General features: G+C 47.0%; 1 protein-coding gene across 1 annotated transcript; it reads left to right on the top strand.

Annotated features, from left to right (window-relative positions):
* Positions 1-648: 648 nt before the first annotated feature.
* Positions 649-18,542, top strand: GEMIN8 (gem nuclear organelle associated protein 8). Its single transcript, XM_004758871.3, is given in 6 exon segments — positions 649-3,990; positions 3,993-4,139; positions 4,141-4,203; positions 7,681-7,725; positions 8,303-8,747; positions 17,990-18,542. Coding segments are annotated over 6 exon segments (1,014 nt in total). The 5' UTR covers positions 649-3,933; the 3' UTR covers positions 18,247-18,542.
* The last annotated feature ends 1,862 nt before the right edge of the window (positions 18,543-20,404 follow it).

Genomic DNA, 20,404 nt, shown 5'->3' with positions numbered 1-20,404 from the left:
GGTACTAACTTCGGTCTGTTCTACCGCACCGGGCACTGTGCCCTAGGGACTATTCCCATCTTTTGGGCGAGAATCCGAGGCTCCCGAGGTTAATAAAGTAAACGCTACTTCCAAAGCCAGGGCGTGTCCTCCTGGTCTAGGACCTCAAGACTTGCTAGGTTTTTTTAAAAAAAAAACAAAACAAAGGGAAGGCTAACTAAAGACAAGAGGGAGAAGATAAGGGAGCTGAGACACGGCGAAAAATCGACAGTCAAGGAACTTGTCCAGGGACAAAACCGTCGTCTTCCCGGCGCGCCACACGCGTCCGCGGAGATACAGGCGCTAGAGCCGCGCGGCGACCCCGGAGCCGCGCCCACTCCCCTGGCCCACCACCTTCCTCCAGCCCTTCCCTCCGCTCCGCCCCAGAAGGCGGAGCCTCATCTCACGACTGTCTCCCACGTGGCGCAGAACGCGGAGCGGACGTGGCGTCAGCGGCGCCGTGCGCGGACTTCCGGCGCTCGCGTCACGTGATCCGCGCCGGAAGTGCATTTTTGGTCTCCCGGGCAACAGCCCCTCCCTCTCGCGCCCCTTCTGTCTCCTCACAGGAAGTAGGTCCCTGCTCGCCCACCGCCCGAGATCCGCGAGCTGCGAGCCGACGAGGTGACTCCGGGGACGGCTGGGTTTCCTTTGGGGAGTGAGGGAGGAGCATGGAGGCACCGAAGCCTGGCTTCCTCACATGCCGGGAGAGCCGAGGACTTGCCTGTCACGTTGTCGTAATTAGCCTCATCTCGCGGGGCCCGTGAGATTCCTGAGTTATTGCTGGTTAATTGTGACAGGGGACTGGTTCTAGAGACTCTCAGCCGCCGTGCTTCGCACTCGGTGGATGGCTTTTGTTGCTCGGGGGCCCCTCCCAGACGAATTAAATTCGAATCTGTAGAAGTGGGACCCAGGCATCGGTATTTTGATGAAACCCCCCACGTGATTCTGAGGTGCTGAGTAACACTGTGTTAAGCTAAATCTGTAAAGTGAATTCGGGCTCTGGCCATACAGCCCGGTATCTGCACAGAACGTCGCCCAGGGCAGCCTCATCCTTGGAGGGATGTCCGGAATGTCGGCCCATCTATTCAAAACTTAGGGTTTTCTTTCCCCCACACACACACTTCGACCTCTGTGGGAGGTCAGAATTTGGTGGAAGTTACCTAGGGAACGTATGGCCACTGTGGTCTTTTATGCGCCTTACCCGTGGTGGTGGAGAAGGTCTTGGCCCACTTTTCTTCCTCACTAATTAAGTGGACTTGAACTAGCGAAGTACCTTTTAGCTGTGAAATCCTGAGAGTTCCTTAGTACAGATCCTGAACAATTTTATCTTTATCAGGAGTGATTTTTAAAGCTGTTTCATAAGGCTAGGTAGCTTCTGTACTGGGCTGTTTTGTACCAGAAGTCAGGACATTACTAGAAACTCTAGGCTAAAGATTAATAACACTTCTGGGGTTGTTTACTCTCAGAGTTTCCATGAATTGTGGGGTGGAGATAACATTTACAAATACAACTTAAAAATAGTTTGTAACGGACCCCTTTGGGATGACAATGCCAAGAGCTGCCCTATATTTTTAAAGGTCGTTGGGTAGTGACTTGGGATAGGTGTAACTGAAGACAGGTTCACAGAAGGTGTACAGATCTCTTCTGTGTTCATTGCTGGGAAAGTATATAAACTAAAGGTCCAGAGAGAAATTTTCATTCTAAAAGTGTTTTTACAGATTGTAAAGGAATATTTTGGTTTTTAGGATCCAGCATTTAAAGATGGGGTGAGAAGAAAAGGATGGGAGAAAATTGAACAATTAAGGCCAAAGTGGAAACTGGAGAGATTACAAATTGGGTGCAGAACTCTTGGACCCCTTCTCTCCAATGGGAAATCCACCCATAGAACAGTTGGACACGTGAAAAAAAGAGCATAACTGTGGTTGATCAAAGATCAGATGAATTGAAAATAGTTTTGAAGACATACTAATGTATTTAATCGTCTGCTTCCTGAAAAGATCTGTGGCTTTACGGGTTACTTCAGTGACTAGCTACTTAGTTTACTTAGGGAGGGTAGAAGGAGGAGAGACTATTATCAGGAAACGGCAATCTCAGCAGCATCCAAAGGCAAGAAAATACAGCTGTGGTTTTTAAGGAAAATAGGAAATTTAAAAGAAATAGATTACAGAATCAACACCTACAAGTAATTGATTAAATGAGTGGGACGTAGTGCTGTATCAGTTCAGGAAACACAGCGATCAAATGGAATTACCATGTATGTGTTTATAGAAGTAAACTTGAAATGAAACTTCTGAAATCTGCTGGTGGGCTTAACCACTTTAAACTCGTCATGGCTTTTGCTGATAGGCTCTGAACTTGCACGACCTGCCTGTTCAACCCTTAGTCCTTTACAGTCACACCAGCTTTTGCTTTGTGAGGGATACACTTGGAGTGAAGTGAACTTACCTGTTTCCTCTTTTGAGTTGTATTGCTAGTATGCCCTTGCATATCCCACTTTTCACCTCTTCCATTGCCCGTTGTGTTCATGATCAGAGGGTCACTTTGTCTTTGAGTGGCCTCACATTTCACTTAAGATTTGACATTAGGCACCTGGGGATTTGGTGAACTTGCAAATAGATCTGCTCACAAATCCATCACGCTGCTGACAAATTAAACAACAGCGTTCTGTGGGGGGAAGGTTATTTGTATTTTTTTTTTTCTTTTAAAGAACACTTAACCACATCCTTTCAGTCTTTCTCCTTCCCCATGCTGGGCCTTCCTTTCTGACATTACTTCTAACTGCAACATCCGGAAGAGAGTAAATTGGGGTTTGGGGTTGAAGGAATGAATAGAAAATAAAATTTTTTTGGCTCCCTCGCCCATCAGTTTTAACAGTAGTTGTTATAGACAGAGAGGTGCAGGCTCATTTATGTGCCCTTGTGGGAGGCTCATGTCTGGCCATAAGACAGAGCCTGGACTCCTGAGTGGGGGAAGACATTCAGTCTTGAGCCATCTTTGTTGTCCACATTACCCGGCAGGGGGCAGGGACCATTCTAAACCGAAGGAGGGAGTCCCTGAGGGCAACAGGCCACTGGGGGTGGCAGGAAGCAATGCTGTCAGAAAACCTTTTTATTATCTTAGTTCAGGAAGTTACTACTGGTGTATGCATTCTTAGAAGACGTCTTCTCTGATAGGGTTATTACTACAAATACAGAAATGCCTTAGAACCACAAATGACTCAGTTCATGTAATTTCCATTTCTCATTGTACCTTCATTTATTTTGAGCAATTTCCAGCAGACCCCCTTCTACCCTGAAACATACACCGAAGGCTACATTAGATCCTCTAAATTACATGTTTGGTTCAGAGAACCAAATCACTGGGAGCCTTCCTGGAAAGGTTGGACCTTAGGGACTTTAGCCAGCATAACTTAATGATTGACTTTCAGTGTGTTCCTATGCAAAAAACAAAAGCAGGTGAGTTTTTACGTATTTAATTTTCAGAATTCTACTGCAAAAGGAGGATAGAGAGGAAAATCCAGTTGCAGGGTGCACATCATTATTTGAGGGGAATTTCTGTTTTTATTTTATTTATTGGTTGCAATGACACATTCTAGATCCTATATTTGTAGGAATGGAAATACACAGTAAAAAGAATATGTACACTGTCACTACCTTTCAACAAAGCCACATTACTTACTTGTGGAATTTTTTAGTAACTTGATGGAAATAGTTGGATTTTTTCCATTAAAAACAACAAAGTTCTTGTCTGTTACTCCTCATGTATATTTATGCATTTAAAAATACATCTCTAGGATAAGCAGGTTCATTGAAGAATGCTCGTGTTTTTTTAAAAAGGCTATATGGGAAAATACATGGTTTAAGACCCGGGGCACTGTCTTGCCAGTGGGCCCCGAGCCTCGGCAGTGTTTCATGAATGACCTCAGCGCTGTTTTTTTCCTTCCTCCTCTGGTGGTTGAGGACAGACAATGAATTTGGTCTCTGTGCTCGCCCGGGCTCAGCTGGGTAGTGACTATTATGCCTTTGTGCTCCGTGGGGCGGGCTGCCGGTTCGGTGGTACCGCGGACCCCGGCCTGCCCTGACATCGCCATTCTCTTTTCTTTCAGCTCCACCGTCCCGTTAGGAGGAAAGCTGCTGTTCAGTCCGGGAAGACTGTGCCGCAGGAGTAGGAGACACTCCCAAAGAGGTGGCGAATGAAAGATAAAATTAAAGACCTTTGAAAGGCATCTAAATCTGCTGTGACCCTAAGCTAGCTTCTCTTTGAACTGGTGGCTGAAAATGTTGCTTTAATGTCTAGAATTAGTTTCATGTTGGCTTTTCAGAAACCCAGGCTTTTTTTTTTTTTTTTTTTAAAGGTCCTTAAGTTCTCCATGTAGAAAGAGTAGCTGGTTTGAAAAAGTTAACAGGACCCATTCTTAGAGGAGGTTATCGCCTTTCCTTAGGAGCTAACTGATGCATCTAGCGGGAAGGGATATGTATTCTTTCTACCAGGGAAGAGAGTCTGGGAGCTCTCTCCTGCTTCCTGTCCTTGTGGGGTTGCTGTCCATGGCAACTAGTAGGGTCTCCATCAGAAATCATGGCACTACATGTGCCTTATAAGCCCAGTTGATTTCAGGAGTTTGGTGGGGAGTTTTTTTTTTTTTAAGATTTTATTTATTTATTTATTTGACACAGAGAGAGAGACACACACACACACACACACAGTGAGAGAGGGAACACAAGCAGGGGGAGTGGGAGAGGGAGAAGCAGGCTTCCCACAGAGCAGGGAGCCCGATGCGGGTTTCGATCCCAGGACCCTGAGATCATGACCTGAGCCGAAGGCAGACATTTAACCGAGTGGGCCACCCAGGCATCCCGGGTTGTTTTTAAATTAAAAAAAAAAAAAAAAAAAAAGAATATGAAGAGTGTGTGACAGAGACTATATGTGGCCTACAAGCCCCAAATACTTACTATTTGGCCTTTTACACAAAAATTTTCCTGGTATAAAATACCAGGAGTAATGCTGGAAAAAGCAAACCAATAATTATAAAGCTTCATGCAAGCCGCTACTCCTTTAGACATATTTTTCTAGACCTTCTTTCATTTCCTTTCTGAGAATTTGCTTAATTTGTCATTCATTCTCAGGAACTACTTTCAACTGAATATCTGTAAGATTTTAGGAATCTTAAAATACTTACAATGTAAAACTCTATGATAGGTTTTGGAATTTAGGGAGGGGGAATAATAGAGCCAGGGATAAATGAGCACATGCGACACCTAGCTCTCGGCTCTTAACTTGCCGGAGGCTGGTGGCGGATTTGCTCAGAAGTGTCCCAGCGGCCAAAACAGGAAGCACTCTCAGAATAAAATCGATGTCAGAGATGCCTGTATTCCATCATTAAGACAAACTCAGCTTTCTTGAACAGCCTGGGTCTCGAAAACGTCCAGTGCCTTAGCTGACTAGTTGGTCTGCTTCATACGTCGCTGGCACACCAGGCTGAATCCAAGCTGCTTGTGCTCCAATCCCTGGAACTGGCTTTCTTCAGCCCACTGTACTGGCTTCCTTCTCGCAGCCTTGTGTGATCTCTCAGACCGTGTAACATGGTGGCCCTTCTAGCAAGTTATTTGTCAAATCAAAGGCATAAATAAGTAGCCTCTCCTCAAATTAGCTTTCCGTGCCTCCTTTTAATCACAGCCATTGACATTCGAGCAGCCTGGTGAACATGATGAATTACACCAGAGCCTTTTAAACAGTCACCTACTTGATGGCGCGTGCCTACACTTCCAGCTCTGCAAAGTGCAACCTCTCCTAAGCCATCCTGTACGTTTTCAGAATTCTGGTACAAAGACTTTTAAAGCCAGGCTGGATTTTTCCAACTATAAATAAAAGCAAGATTTCCCAAGGTCTGCAGTAGTGTTCGGTGACGATAAAGTTTATGGCATCTGTGAGGCTGAAGCCAGACCTTCCCAGTTCGGGATAATTAATATTTACATTGATCTGGTTCTAAGTACATTTTACAAGACATTGAAGTCTGGATTCAGAACTCTTAATTTCCAGAAGACACACAGATGCCCTGTAGACTTTTCAAATTCAATTCCTGTGCTACTTGTTAATCTCTAAAACAAATTTGATTAAGACACACATTAAAGTTCACTTTAATGGCATTATGTGCTACAGGCTCTTAGAAAAATGCTCAGATTTCAGTGATACAGATATGAAACCGGTCTGGAATGAATTAGCCACTTACAGACCGCACCTTACAGTTTAGCGCTCAAGTATGTACTGATGTCTACCGTAATTTCGTTTATGTAGTGTTACTTCTCTGGGTGGTTAACCCCTTAATTGTATTGACTTTTGTTTTTCTTCAGTAGCTTGTAAAGCACATAAGCAGTTAGCCAGGTTTTCAGATAATTGCTCACATTGTAAACCTTTAAATTGTAGTTTTATAAGTATTGTGAACTTAATTTACACTTACATTTTCACTACGTGGATTAGCTTTTTCCAGTTCACACTGCGTGTGTGTATTCTTGAATTTAGAACAGGGAATAAGTGTGGGCTGTGTTTAAGATCTATTTACAGAAGATCAGGTCAGCCCTCTTAGAAATAGCCTGTTGGAAAGCCTATTGTATTTCAGAAGAAAGTGAATGGTTCTCTTCAGGCTAAATCTTAAAAGATGTGATCAATTTAACAGCTCAGTTTTCCACATTAACCATAGCAGAACATCTGATAGAGATTACAAAATAAGTCAAGTTTATTTTTTAAGGCTTAGAGGTTTTTAAATTCTGCCCTCTCATGAAGTGAAGGAGTTAAAAACGGGCCTCCTTCTGAATCTGATTTCCCAGAGTTTCAACATCCAAGTAGCTGTTGGCTCAGCACCACATTGTGTTTGTAGCTTCATCTCACGGATGCTTCAGTTCTCGTGCATTTTAGGATACTGCTTGTTTTAATTTTAACTTTTTTAAATTATCCCTGCACTCCGTGTAGAGTTTGAATGCGTGACCCTGAGATCAGGAGTTGCATACGCTACAGAACGAGCCAGCCAGATGCCCCAGGATATTTTGTTTAACTTTCTTTTTTTAAGTATATCCTGACATACCGTGGCATTTTAGTAGCTCTGAACTCCTGAGCAGAAAGGAGAAAAAATTGTTTTAAGTAGCTCACAGAAGATATCGCTGCCGATTAAACTTTACCTTTAGGTATCTTCTGCCATGTCAGTACATCACAAGCAGGTAGGCAGGGGCGAAAGGAGTAAGCCCCGGCCGAGCAGGGCTGCTGAGCAAAGAAAGGCGTTCTGTGTAGGCGATCGGTGGAGAGTCTCCGGGGAACAGTTTTCTCCTGCAATGGTGCAGAGTGCCTAGGCAGGGAGAGTCATATATTATTAGTTCCTGTTCTGTATTAATATTTTTAATACAGGTACTAGCCACTAACTGTATGGTTCTTTCCAGCCTTTACTTTCAATAGGTAAACAAATATTTGAAAAATGCGGTGTCCTTTGAGCCACTTAATCATACCTAAGGGGACCCCTCCCAGGTGCCAGGGCCCTGGAGCGTATGTTGCGTGAAGCCCAGGCATGGCATTCAGAAGAGCCAGCCTCTGAGGGGCTGCTCTGTAAACCCTGAAGTAGCCACAAGTGTCCCCCACGTGCACTGACCAGACGTTTGCACTGTGCTTGTTCTTTCCTAGTTTCAGCGCCCATTTGGACTTCCACAACCAGAGATGACAGCAAAGGTAAGTTTGTTTGTTTAAACTCATGAGCAAAGGGTAAATTTTAGCCATTAGTATTCTCATCCCATGACGGAGAAGACCAAAGAAATAAATACATCCAGAAGGGAAAAGTAAAAGCACCATTGGGTAGGTTGCTAGACAGCTGTGGTCCAGCTACTGAGAGTGCCCAGACCTGCACATGTTTAGGCGGGTAGTGAGGGAGGGACCAGAGAACATTAGTCCATGTGGTTCTTGGAACTAGGCGCTAGGTTCCAGTGGGTAGAGAGGCCCAAGGTGGCTGATGTCCATATCTCTCCGTGCATCTTCCCTAAAAATGATAATCATTAGCCTCTGTCTCTATTTTATTGTGGCCATAACGTTAAACCGAGTCCTGTGCGCAGCTCATGCACACGCACGTCGCGTCCGTTGTGTGCACGGACCTGTCCTACGCCCTCTTTGGCCCAGTGGTAGCGTCCTGACGGAGAGTGGGTATTTACTAGATACTCTGTAGAAAACGTGTTGTTTAGCCACTTCAGGACTTGAGGGTTCTCTTGAGGAAGGACCTTGCCGCATCTGGCGTCCACGTCCCTTTATTCTGTAGGTGGCGTCCTGGAAAGCCGAGGAGCCTTGGTCTTTTCATCCGGTCTACGCAAGGTACTGGCGCCATTATCACCAGGCCATGGCCTGGATGCGGAGCCACCACAGCGCCTACAGGAAGGCGGTGGAATCTTACTGCAGTTGCCCGTGGGCCTGCCTTCCTGCGGCTCTTCCCCAGAGCCCTCCCACGAACAAGGCCAAGCCTCAGCCCTCTCGTGACCATCACCCGGCCTCCACGGACTCGCACTGCGTTCCTTCACCTTCTAGAAGGTCCGGGCAGCATCCAGCAGCCCGCCCCAGAGAACGCCGAGCTTGGCCTGCCGAGGAGGAGGAGGAGACAGCGGAGTCCGAGTCAGACGGGGGTGTGGAGTGCGACCTGAGCAACATGGAGATCACAGAGGAGCTGCGCCAGTACTTCGCCCAGACCGAGAGGCACCGGGAAGAGCGACGTAAGTGTGCGCCCCCTGCGCGCTTCCCTTCCTCGCCCTGCCTCTCGCACGGCCTTCTTCCCTCGAGTTATTTCGTAACTTCCCAACAAGCCACATCCAGTCCCACCTCAGCTCTGTCAGCTTCCAGAGGTATTTTCAGACAGGACTTTTTTTTAGCTCTAGAACAAGGCTTGTCCCGGTGGTCCCTCTGCCGTCTACTGAGTAAAAGCAGATCAGGGGGTGCGCACGGCGGTGTGCCTGTGTTCCCTGATCTCCCCCCGCCCCTCAGGGCCGTGCCACCCACTTCACAAATGAGGCAGGTGACCTTTCAGAAGGTCCATTGACTTCCTCCATGGTACACAGCTAGTAACGAGCTGTTGGGGTTTAAATCGAGGTCTGTCTGACTCCCAGTTCCTGTGCTGCTTCCTCTAGCACAAACTTAGGGATTAGGTTCTGTCCCTGAGACTGCTATGTTTTTTTAAAATCCTGCTGTCACCTCACGCCTACACAGCTCTGAGACTTCCCTTGCTAGCGAGCTACCAGGCCTTGGTTTTTAAGCGGCATCAGAGCAGAGGTCAGTGTGAACCTGAACAGCCACAAAATGTCTGGGACTCAAACCTTTCTGGTCCGACCCCGCATCAAAGCAGTCTGCTGTTAAGGTTATAGAAACATGATAATGCCTTTCCCTCTTCCATGGCAAAGCAGGGATTTCCCTTTTTTTTTTTTTTTTTTTTTTTTAAATAATTTCTCACCAAGTTCCTACAAAGAACTAGAACCAAGAATATTCACCAGACTGTTTACATTTGAAGTGTCTCAAACAGATACACAAATGCTTTTCTCCTTATAACCAGTATCTAGTCTCAGTATTGTTTTCATTGAGTTCTAATTATATGATACTTTACTTAGAATGTTTTTAATAAATAGAAAGAAACAAGATAAACAGAAACATGGAAGTCTGGGGATGGCCAAGGGTGGGGTTCCATCTTTGATTGATCTGTGTTTTCCTGATGATGGGCTGATCTATCCCCGCAGGGTGCCAGGAACTGAGAGGTGGGCTTTGTATAAGGTATCTTGCCTTTTAGTGTCTGAAAAGTATACAGTGATGAAGGAGAGGAGGTGTTCCAGCATGTCCATGTTCGGCTGGAATGCCGTTTTTTTATAGCTTTGGAAAAAATACGATGGATGTGGGGTTTCTTTCTTTTGTCCTTACCAGACAGTAAAATAACGTGTTTCCCTCCACAGATTGATACGTACATGATAGCAGTTCTAATTAGGGATGGAAGCAAACCCCAGTCATCCTAAAGGCCATTTTGAATTATCTGCTCATTTAAGATAAACTTGACACATAGTTATTCAATAAAAAATAGATGTGATAATGAAAATAAAGTAACGAAATGTGTCCTTCCGACGGCTAAGAACCATTCTTCCTCTTGCCTTGGTCAGGTAGAATTCTAGGTAAATTTAAAAAAAAAAAAAAAGTCATAAAAATTACCTGCTAAGTTGTGCCTGACACTTAATACTGTTTTTGAATGAGTGAATGATTTGGGTATTAATTATGATCCTTAAGTCAGGGTTGTCAAGTATCCCATAAAGTGCTAAGCTTGCTGTGCTTGTGCGGGACATTTTACAAAGTGAGTTAGGCTTTGATGAACTTCGTATTTGGTTTTATATTATTCCCATATCCGCTGAGTTGACCTCAAGGCTCCAGATTGCACTGTTGTCATCACTGCAGTGGGTTGAATTTTGTTCCCTAAAAAAAAGATCTGTTGGAGTCTTAACCTCCCCCCACTCCAGCCTCAGGATGTGACCTCATGTGGACATAGAGTCTCTACGGAGGTAACCAAGTTAACATGAGATCTTTAGGGTGGGCCCTGATCCGGTACGACTAGTGCCCTTTGAAAAGGAAACATGTGCACGCAGAGGTAGACATGCACCCAGGGAGAAGCCACAGAAAGACTGGAGTTCTGCCGCTGGAAGCTAACAGAGGGGCCTGGACCAGATCTTCCCTAGCGCCTTCAGAAGGGGCACAGCCCTGCTGCCCATGCCTCGACCTCAGACTTCTGGCCTCCACACCTGTGAGATGAGAAATTTCTGTTATGCTAAGCCACCCAGTTTGTGGTGCTTTGTTACAGCAGCCCTAGGAAACTAATGCAGTCCCCCTGTGAGAATTTTCTTTGTCCCAACGTGCAGTCTGTGCGGGGACATGAAGTGAGCTCACAGGTCTTCCCGTCCCTTTGGAGAAACTGTTACGTACTTGTTTTACCATGATGTAGACAGCAAACCAATAAAAAAGGGAATGTTGTGAAAACCCATACAGCCTTCATTTTCAACCTCATTCTTCCATACATTATTATTAATAACATTATACTGAGCGAGCTGTGGCGGAAGCGCTCACGTTAGAGTTCCCCCCCACCCCCACCCCCGCCACTCATCAGCCAGAGGCACTTAGCTTGTGGGTCACCTATCCTGGTCAGACTGTGCCTCAGTCACCTGACCTGTGAAAGGGGACCCTAATCAGTAGAGTGGTAATAATGAGGATTCAGTGAGATAATAAACGGTAAGTGAGAGAACCATGCTTGGCACGAAGTCAGTGCCCAAGAAATCGTAGTTAGGGTTAGTTGCTGATAACTCATCCTTTAGTGTGTGTCATTAACCAAATACGGATTTTACTCCGATGCTGTGTTAATTAGCGCTTGACTGAGAGTCTGCATATTTTTAGTAAAGGTGCTCTGTGGCTTCAAAACAAAGTCATTTCTGCTCTGCACTTTCTAAATTCCTAAATTGACTTAGAATCTTTAAAAAGGAAAAGAATTAAAGTTTTGGTGTCGATCCTATTTAGTCATTAACATAGTTTCATCAAAGTAGTCATTAACACAACTTTTAGTCCATTTCAAGGACATTCTTGCCTGATGTAACAATATAGGAAAATGCATGGAAAAGCGAACCCACTTCCATATTACTAATAACAGCACCAAACACATCAAGCTTCTGTTTCTTCGTGCTTTGTAAATGTGCAGTTGTAGCGTAATTGAAAACTGCTTGTCTTAGGGTCTCCGCGATGCCTTTGTGTCCTGCGGTCTGCCCTGGAGATAATACCAGGTCTTTGGGAGAAGAGGAGATGGTCTGGCAAGGGCGAGAACATGCTGCGGGGTCGGAGTCTTATCTGACTAGTAAAGACTTAGAAGCTCCCGGGGCCTGACCCTGTACCATCAAAAACAATGGGCATTATTTTTTTCACCAGCGCTTTTGGTGGCATGTAGGGTGAATACTGCCCCGTGCTGTTCCCTCGAGCAATGCTGAGGGATGGAACTCAGATGTAAGCGCTGTGAATGTCCGAGGTGCTTTCCGTCCGACCCATTACCTTCACTAGAAGTGTTCGTGGACGTTTCACTACATACACAGTTGGGATATATTTTAGGAGTGATTAGGGACCTGAGTAGTGTGAATACTTAGTTGAAAGTTGCTTTGTTTTGCTCTTTGAACCACTAGAAGCTACTTACTCAATAAAGGCAAGTTCAGCTTTGAATAGAGATCATCTAGAGAACACAGAATTTTATGAAATGTATCACTAGCAGGGGAAAACATAGCTAAATTTAATTCTGTTTTTCAGTATTACTTCCACAGGAGTCTATATGTTACATAATTCAGCATCATCGGAGTCTTATTTAATATTTTCCTAGAATAAAATCCTTCATACTGGACAGCATGTTCTTGTTTATGATTACTGCTCTTCCAGATAATCTCTAACATATTTTAGTGATCAAAAAAAAACTAAGTAAGAAAATAAAGAACTCTTTCTGTGTGGTGGGAACAGACATGCTTTTGATTATGTTCTATGTCATTTCCTAATGAGATACTTCCGTTATTCAGAACTTCACTGGTAACATTACTTATGGGAAAGTAGACAGTTGTGGAGTTTTAAAGGTCAGCTATGTTTTCAATTATTTCTTGGGAAAAATGTTTATTGTTAAGAAAAGTACCATGTTTTAGTCATAAATAACCATCAGTAGAGACTGCAAGGATATGGTCCTAATACTTAGAAGGGAGATGAGTGGAAGTTACCATTCCCAGTGCAGAAAGCCTCTGGAGCAAACACCACCACCCTTGTCTCGGGCTTGAGCCAATCAGATATTATCCTCTGCGTTTTGGGAGTAACCGTTGGGTCAAAACAGAGACATATTCACAAAGAGCTTAAACCTAGTTGGGAAGAGGAGACAGAATCAAGTTAAAACTGATACCTAGGGGCGCCTGAGTGGTTCAGTGGGTTAAGCCTCTGCCTTCGGCTCAGGTCATGATCCCATGGTCCTGGGATCGAGCCCCGCATCGGGCTCCTTGCTTGGTGGGAAGTCTGCTTCTCCCTCTCCCTCTGCTATTCTCCCCCGCTTGTGCTCTCTCTGTATCAAATAAATAAAATCTTAAAAAAAAAAACAAAAAAAACCTGATAGCTAGAAGAGCCATCTGTGGCCTGGTCCATGTGTACCTTTGCAATGATGAGTGGAGTCTGTGAACTCAGCCATGAGAGAAACTTCACGGTGTAGTGGTGGAAAATGGAGTATGCTCTAGGCTTGAGGGATGGGGTCCGTTGGGATCAAGAGAGAAAGAAAGGGGTAAGTCCACTCCCCACTTAGCACTCAACATGCTGTTCTTACCACAGGGCCCAGCAGTGTTTTGTTTTTTTTTTAATTTTTCTCATTTTTTAAAGATTTTATTTATTTATTTGACAGAGAGAGAGATCACAAGTAGGCAGAGAGGCAGGCAGAGAGAGAGGAGGAAGCAGGCTCCCCTGCTGAGCAGAGAGCCCGATGCGGGGCTCTATCCCAGGACCCTGAGATCATGACCTGAGCCGAAGGCAGAGGCTTAACCCACTGAGCCACCTAGGCGCCCCCCAGCAGTGCTTTTAGACATTAGCTGGGAGAGGTGGAAGGTTTAGACCCGTTTTCATTACCAAACCTTCCGTCAGTCCGCTGGAACCCCAGCCAGTTCGCCCTCAGTCCACCGTCTGGGAAAACATGGAGGATATAGTGAACGGCGCGGTATTGAGTGAGCCACTGTGCCGTCCTCCTGACCAAACCCGGTTCCACCGCGCCCGTGTCCCATCCAGTCCCGATGCTCGAGGTATGGAAAACCAGTCGGAGAGAAGATGCATATAAAAGGCTGAAGAAAAGTGGACGGGCAGGATGGAAGTGCGCTCTTATTCTGAAAACAGTAATTATCCACTGACTTCATCTGTCAGGGGAGAGGGACGGGAGGTGAGGACGAAGGCCCAGCAGAAACGGCTCCAGGTCTGCTGGCAAGCGCCTGTGTTCCGGGTATGTCGCTGACAAGCCAGGAGTGACACGCCAGAAGCGAGTCTCTTGTGACATAAATCAAGCCTGTGCTTGTGCTCGGTTGTGCTAAAATCATTAATTCTGGCAACATAGCAGAGAATACAGTCAGAAGGACATGCTGATCCTAGAAAAATGAGGAAAAATAACATTAAAACTCTCTTGTCTTAGTGCTTTGTCTTCCAGAATATTCTGCCTTTGGGCTGATTATCTGGAATGCTGAATGAACGTTTTCCCGCTAGGTCAGGTCCTCTAAAATCTAAGTCACTCCTCGTGATTTTGTTTTCCTTTGTTAATTGTAAGTCCACGTTGGTAGTAGCATCATGTAAATTGATAGATTGAGGGGGAAGATAGCAAGGTTATATATCCTGAACCCAGACAGGACCCAGTCGCGTTTGTCCTTAATAGGATGTTCTGTTTTCTTGTTTTAACCCTATATGCATATTAACCTTTATATTAGTTTCCTAGGGCTGCAGTATCAAATGACCATAAATGGGCTCAAAACAACAGAAATTTTATTCTGTTCTGGAAGCCAGAAGTCTGAAATCAAGGTGTCAGCAGGACCCATTCCCTCCAAAGGTTCTGGGACTGTGCTTCTTCCCAGCCTCTGGTGGCTCCTGGTGTTCTCTGGTCTGTGGCGACATAGTTCCAGTCCTGCCTCCTTGGTTACCTGGTTTTCCCCCCTGTGTCTCTGTGTGTCCTTTTCTGTCTCTCATAAGGACACGCTCATTGGGTTTGAGGTCCACACTCATCCAGTATGATCCCATCTTGATCCTCAATGACATCTACAAAGACCTTGTTTCTTTTAAAAAAAAAAAAAAAAAAAAAGGTCTATTCTGAGGTTCCATGTAGATGTGAATTGAATGTTGGGGGGACACTATTCAACCCACTCCAGCCCTGCGTTCAACCTGAAATCTAATAATACATCCCAGTTTTTATTAGAATAGCCTATAGGAGAAAAAGCACTGGGGGAACGTTGAGTCCCACGGCTGTTTTCAGTAAAGAATGATCAGCGGCTCCATGACGCGGCGCCTGTTCTGTCTGAAGTGTGAGCTTCTCCTCTGCTTCAGGCAGATGATTCCCATCTGGTTGAGTCCTCACCTTGTTTTGACAGAAGGAAAAACTGCTAGTGATGGAGAAGCCTTTCCTTCATTGGGAGGAAGGAATAATAAATAGAAAACAGAATACGTGATGCCTTCAAACGAGGATATTCTGTTCTGAAGTTTGCTTGTCCCCTAAGTCGGTATAAGCTGAAGTACTTCCAGAAGCTAGCGGCAGCTTCCCATGTCCACCCCGTCTGAGCGCATTTGGTTTTAAGTTGACCGCTTTTCAAATTTGTAGTCTAGCCATAGGACTTTTTTTTATAGTGGTTTAAGTAAGTAGAGGCACGGTGACTCAGAAGTAAAGGAACAAGATCGGACCCCATCTCACTGGCACCCCCCGTCTCCCTCAGCCTCTCTGCCGTGGAGGCTTCTGAGGAACCCTCTGGAGGGGAGCTCTGCCTGGCACCTTTTGAGATTTGACCATCTGTTTCTCTCTCCCTGAGTTGTCATCATTCTTCTTTAGCAGCATCTGGAAGAAACAGCCATTTACAAAAAATAATGTATGGCCTCTGTCCAGACTTTCTCTCAACAGTCATTTCCTGAGCACCTGCTTAGTGTCAGGCATTGTGTCCTCCTGGGCCTGGGGACGGCGGGGGCTGGTGAAGGTGACAGTGCCCTTTTCCCATGCATGACTTCCACAGGCGGGTTTTAGCACTGGCCAGTCAGTGCAGGGGACAGGCCCCCTGCCCTTTAGGTCTGTGTTTTAGGGCACCTACCCACCATGCTGGAAACCAGGAAAGCCCCAAGCCTGTTTCAAGGCCGGGAGAGAACAAGGGTTGAGTCTTGAGTTTTCATAAGGAGACCCGAATAGGAAGGAGATAGAAGAAAAGAACTGAGAACAGAGGGTTGTGTCTTTTATTCTGTTATTCTTACACGGAATGAGCTTCATCAGCTGAAACCCTGTGACGGTACCCCGTGAGCACGTGCCGGGTGTGAACCTGGAAAGCTGCACTGGCTATGTGGATTGGCGGCTGCACTTGGCTCCTTTTAACAGTGCTTCATCGACAGATGTCAGCCGTAAGAAAGCATCTCGATGTAGAATTGTTACACTGATTTCCTACCTGTAAGATAGTTCTGGTCAGAAGAGTAGCAGAACCATGGTAAATGAGCAGGAAAAGAAAAAGAAAGATGCGAAAGGAAGAAGGTCAAATTCATGTATCCTGGCGGCAGGATAAGAGAGTGTGGATCCGGTGTTTGTTCAGACTTGGAAATGTGAAGCCTCAGACTCACACAGGAAGTTGAACATCTGCTGTGTCACTAGGTCTGTCGGTGAGGCTGATTATAGTCTTGGGACAAATGTGAAAGTAAAAGGACTGCGGTCTGGGAACCTCTGCCCTCTAGATGCACAGGCCCTGGGCGCCCCCGCAGGCCTCTCCCCGCCCTCCACCATGGGCTTGTTTCCTCCTGGCCCAGGAGGAAACGGGTCCGAGGGCTGGTAACAGCCCAGGGCTCCCGTAGGTGGCTGGCTTTCAGAGGAGTGGTCTTGGGAGGGTGGGGATATACAGTGTAAACACCCATGGGAACGGAACAGCTTACATCCTAAAGTTTCAGACTGGCAAGAAGACCAAAACCGAGAAACAAGTGCTTACTGACCTCCCGTTCGTTGGCACATTCCGCCAGTGTTCTGGTTCAGTTCTGCATTTCACAGCAAGTCAGCCACAAAGTCTCTCGTTTGTGGGTAAGGCAGCAGCTACCTTGCGCTTACCTGCTTGGCAGTCATTTGGCCTACCTAGGTGACCTGCAGTTAGAAAGAAGCTGCGGATGTGCTCACTGAGAAGTGGCCGTCCGCGTTTTTCGTGTTCCCGGGTGTCCAAAGCTCCTTCCCTCCAACTCCAAGGGGATACTTGCGAATAACAGACTTAGGAGCGTGACTGCCTCGCCACAGGCATACCTTGCTTCTCGCTTTAGGGTTCACAAGGAAAGCGTGGTTTATGTCATTGTTTTATCCCCTGTAATGATCTTCACTCCTTCCTCCGTAACAGCAGTAGCTACGGATGGGTACATCGTGTGCATTCTAGTCCGTCTCTCTGGTCCCAACAGTGGCCTACACAAATCTGTCAGCTGGCTAAATTTTACCTTATGCAGGGATATGTTGTTTCTGTATACGTAAGAATATAAGTTCTGATCCTGGGACTTGTTTGAGGAAAACGTGTACGGGGGAGAATACACTGGATTCCTTGCTTTACAAGAATCCATTTATATCAGTAGGATTAAAACCACATGGCTCTGTCACTTGAAATTTAGCCTAAGCTGAGCTGTGAAGCTCTTCCTTCCATTGGCAGAATTAGCCTGGCTCGGCCCTGTCTGCTTGGGTAAGTGTCGGATTCTGTGACTCCGTTTCCTGTCGTGCGCCGTGCCTCCGTGTAGGACCAGGGATCATCGCTGGGATCCCCTAGCACCAGCGTTTGCTCTGCTCCAGATCACCTAAAACCAGTGCCTCGAACGCAGGGCTGACTTTTTCTCCCAGCACCCCATTTGTGGGCTGAACTACTACTTCTTGCAACCCTGGACTTTGCAGGAAGCGTTTCGTTTCCCTGCTGGCCTGGCACAGTGTGTGAATCGAGGCGAGCTCCGGCAGCCCTTCCAGAGGCGCGGCTTGTGGGCGGCCCGGCCGCGCAGATGGAAGAGGGAGAGCTGTATTCGGGGCTCAGTGCGCAGGTTCGACGGTGCTGGGTAACGTGTTTCTGGCAGGGTAGCCTCCCGGATGAGCAAACGGTGCATTTCCTAGGCATGCGGGCAGTGGTGTGCGGGTATCTGGGCGGGCGCCGCCGGCCCGACCTGGCCAGGCAGCTGGCAGCCGCAGCCTGGGCTCACCGCCGTGTCCATTCGTTCTCAGGGCGGCAGCAGCAGCTGGATGCCCAGCGCCTGGACGACTACGTGAACGCCGACCACGACCTGTACTACAGCACCCACCGCTCGGTGCACCCCCCGTCCGAGAGGCCCGGTGAGCGGCGCCAGGCCGAGATGAAGCGCTTGTATGGGGACAGCGCCGCGAAGATCCAGGCCATGGAGGCCGCCGTGCAGCTGAGCTTCGACAAGCACTGTGACAGGAAGCAGCCCAAGTACTGGCCGGTCATCCCGCTCAAGTTCTGAGCCCGGGGCACCGCGTACCCAGCCATCACCCCCTTCCTTTTGGATTCGCTGAATCTCTCCTGTGCATCTTCTCAGGGAAATTTCTCTTATACTGAGAAATCAGCATGTCACCAAAGTCCCAGGGGGCCCGTCTCAGGGCTGGATGTAACACGCTGGCCACTTGAAGTCAGCAAGATGTGTACTGTTGCCAACATGAAAGATTTTCTGTTGATCCAAAACGATAATTTCATGTATATCGTGCTTTCATGTATATCACTGATACTCTCCAGTTCATTAAAGTCCTCACTTAGAGACACCGCCTAGTTTTTTTGGCCTTTTTCTATTTTCTTCTGTCCTGTCTTTAACCCACCTGAACTTAAGCACACGTGCCTTAAATGAGTCAGATGTCCTCTCCCACTCAAACTCCTTCAGTCCCCGCTGAAAGTGACCTCGTGAGACAGACCCCACTTCTCTCCACTGCAGAGGTCAGCGTGCGTGTCCTGTAAAGGAGCAAAGAGTGAGTATGTCCAGCTTTGCAGGCCACACAGCCTTTGTTGCAACCACTCTGTTCTGCCCCTGCCGCCTGAACGAAGCTCTGGATGGTAAGTAAACAAACGGGCATGGGTGCGTTCTGACAAAACTTTATTTGTAAAAACGGGCCTCGGGCCAGATTTCGCCTATGGGCAGTAGTTTGCGAACCGGCTGCTCTAACGGAATGAGAATAACTGCCTTGCCGTTTCCCGTTATCTCATTAGCTCTACAGAGCTTGAATGTCGCACGGAATTGAGAGCAAAGAGCAGTAATTCCCAAATCTGCTCACCTTCGCGGTATCCTCTGTCGTAGAGAAAGTATAATTGAGCTTTTACTGTGTATAGCGGATGTGGCTTTGAGAAGAGAATGCATTTCTGAGGATAAAAATCTAAAAATTGATGGGTCAGTCCATTTATAAAAGCCAGCTGCCTTTTAAATAAGTTATTACAGTATGTTGCCAGGGTGAGCCCATGTTGACCCGAGAAGATTAGCACATCCATCAAAGGTTGGGGAAAAGATTGAGTATTGACGTGTTTCTCCCGAAGAACAACACTTCGCGCGCCACATTTCAGCCCCGGCCCTGAGACAAATGCATTGCTTTCACCAGCCCCAGGTGCTTACTTTCCCAAGCTCTCATTGTATTCCTGGAGCTGTGATTTGTGCTTGGATATTGCCGACAAAAATCAGAATTAACTTCCCCTGAGGTGACACATGACTAAAATTTCAAAGCCTTAGTAGCTCTCGCTTTTTTTTCTGTGAAACTCCTACAGCAAAGTAGAAAATAAGTGTGGCTCGGGCACAAATACAAACCAAAGCCTGTAATTGCAGCAGATTCTGAGCTATTGGAGAGTGAACCATCCTCTTGACAAAGGACTCGTATTCCCTCCTCCGAAGAGAGCAGCCTGCAGGCAGCGCAGGAGCGGGCGGGCGAGCCGAGCCGCTGGGCCTTCCTCTCCCGGGGGGTATTGATGCCCCCGAGTGGGGTCCTCGCGAAGACCGCAAGACCGCATGCGAATTCGCGCCTGGCAAACACAGTGCTGGCCCCGTGGGCAAGCCCGAGGAAACGGTGCCCTGTCGTCCCAGCCTTCACAGATTGCCAGAGAGCCGGCAGCAGCCCTGGGCATGAAACTTCTTCCCGATAACAGAAATGTTTCCCTGTCCGCTCCTCAGATGGCGCCTTTGGCTTTTTGGGGGGGGGGGGGGGCGTGACGGATTCGTTTGTGTGATTCTCAGCGAGTTTCTGAGTCCTTCCTGTTCCGCCTAGCTAAGCCCTAGCGCCTTCCCGCGGGGAATGGGCCTGCTAGGAGGAGAGGCGCCGGGTGTGCAGGCAGCCTGCGCTCGAGCTGCGGCCGGGGGGCCGAGGACGGAAGGGCCGGGCTCCTCCGCCTCTCGGGGCGGGGTCGTTCTTTGTTCTAAACCAAAATACACACTATGGATGCGTACACATGTCTGCAAGTCAAGGACCCTGCACGGATAAGATCCATGCAGCTTCAGCATAGTGCTTGCTTCTGAGCAGGGCGAGGGTCGGAGGGCCATTCGGAAGGGCCTTTCCCGTCTCTCTGATACTCATCTCTTTCTACAGAAAAGCTATGGTAGGAACCCCACTTTGATGGAAGCCCCCAAATTCATCAAACTCTTTTTTTATAGA

Source organism: Mustela putorius, unplaced genomic scaffold, assembly GCF_011764305.1.
Source record: "Mustela putorius furo isolate JIRA1106 unplaced genomic scaffold, ASM1176430v1.1 tig00003836_pilon_pilon_pilon, whole genome shotgun sequence".
NCBI lineage: Eukaryota > Metazoa > Chordata > Mammalia > Carnivora > Mustelidae > Mustela > Mustela putorius.
This window is presented reverse-complemented; position numbering and strand designations above follow the sequence as displayed.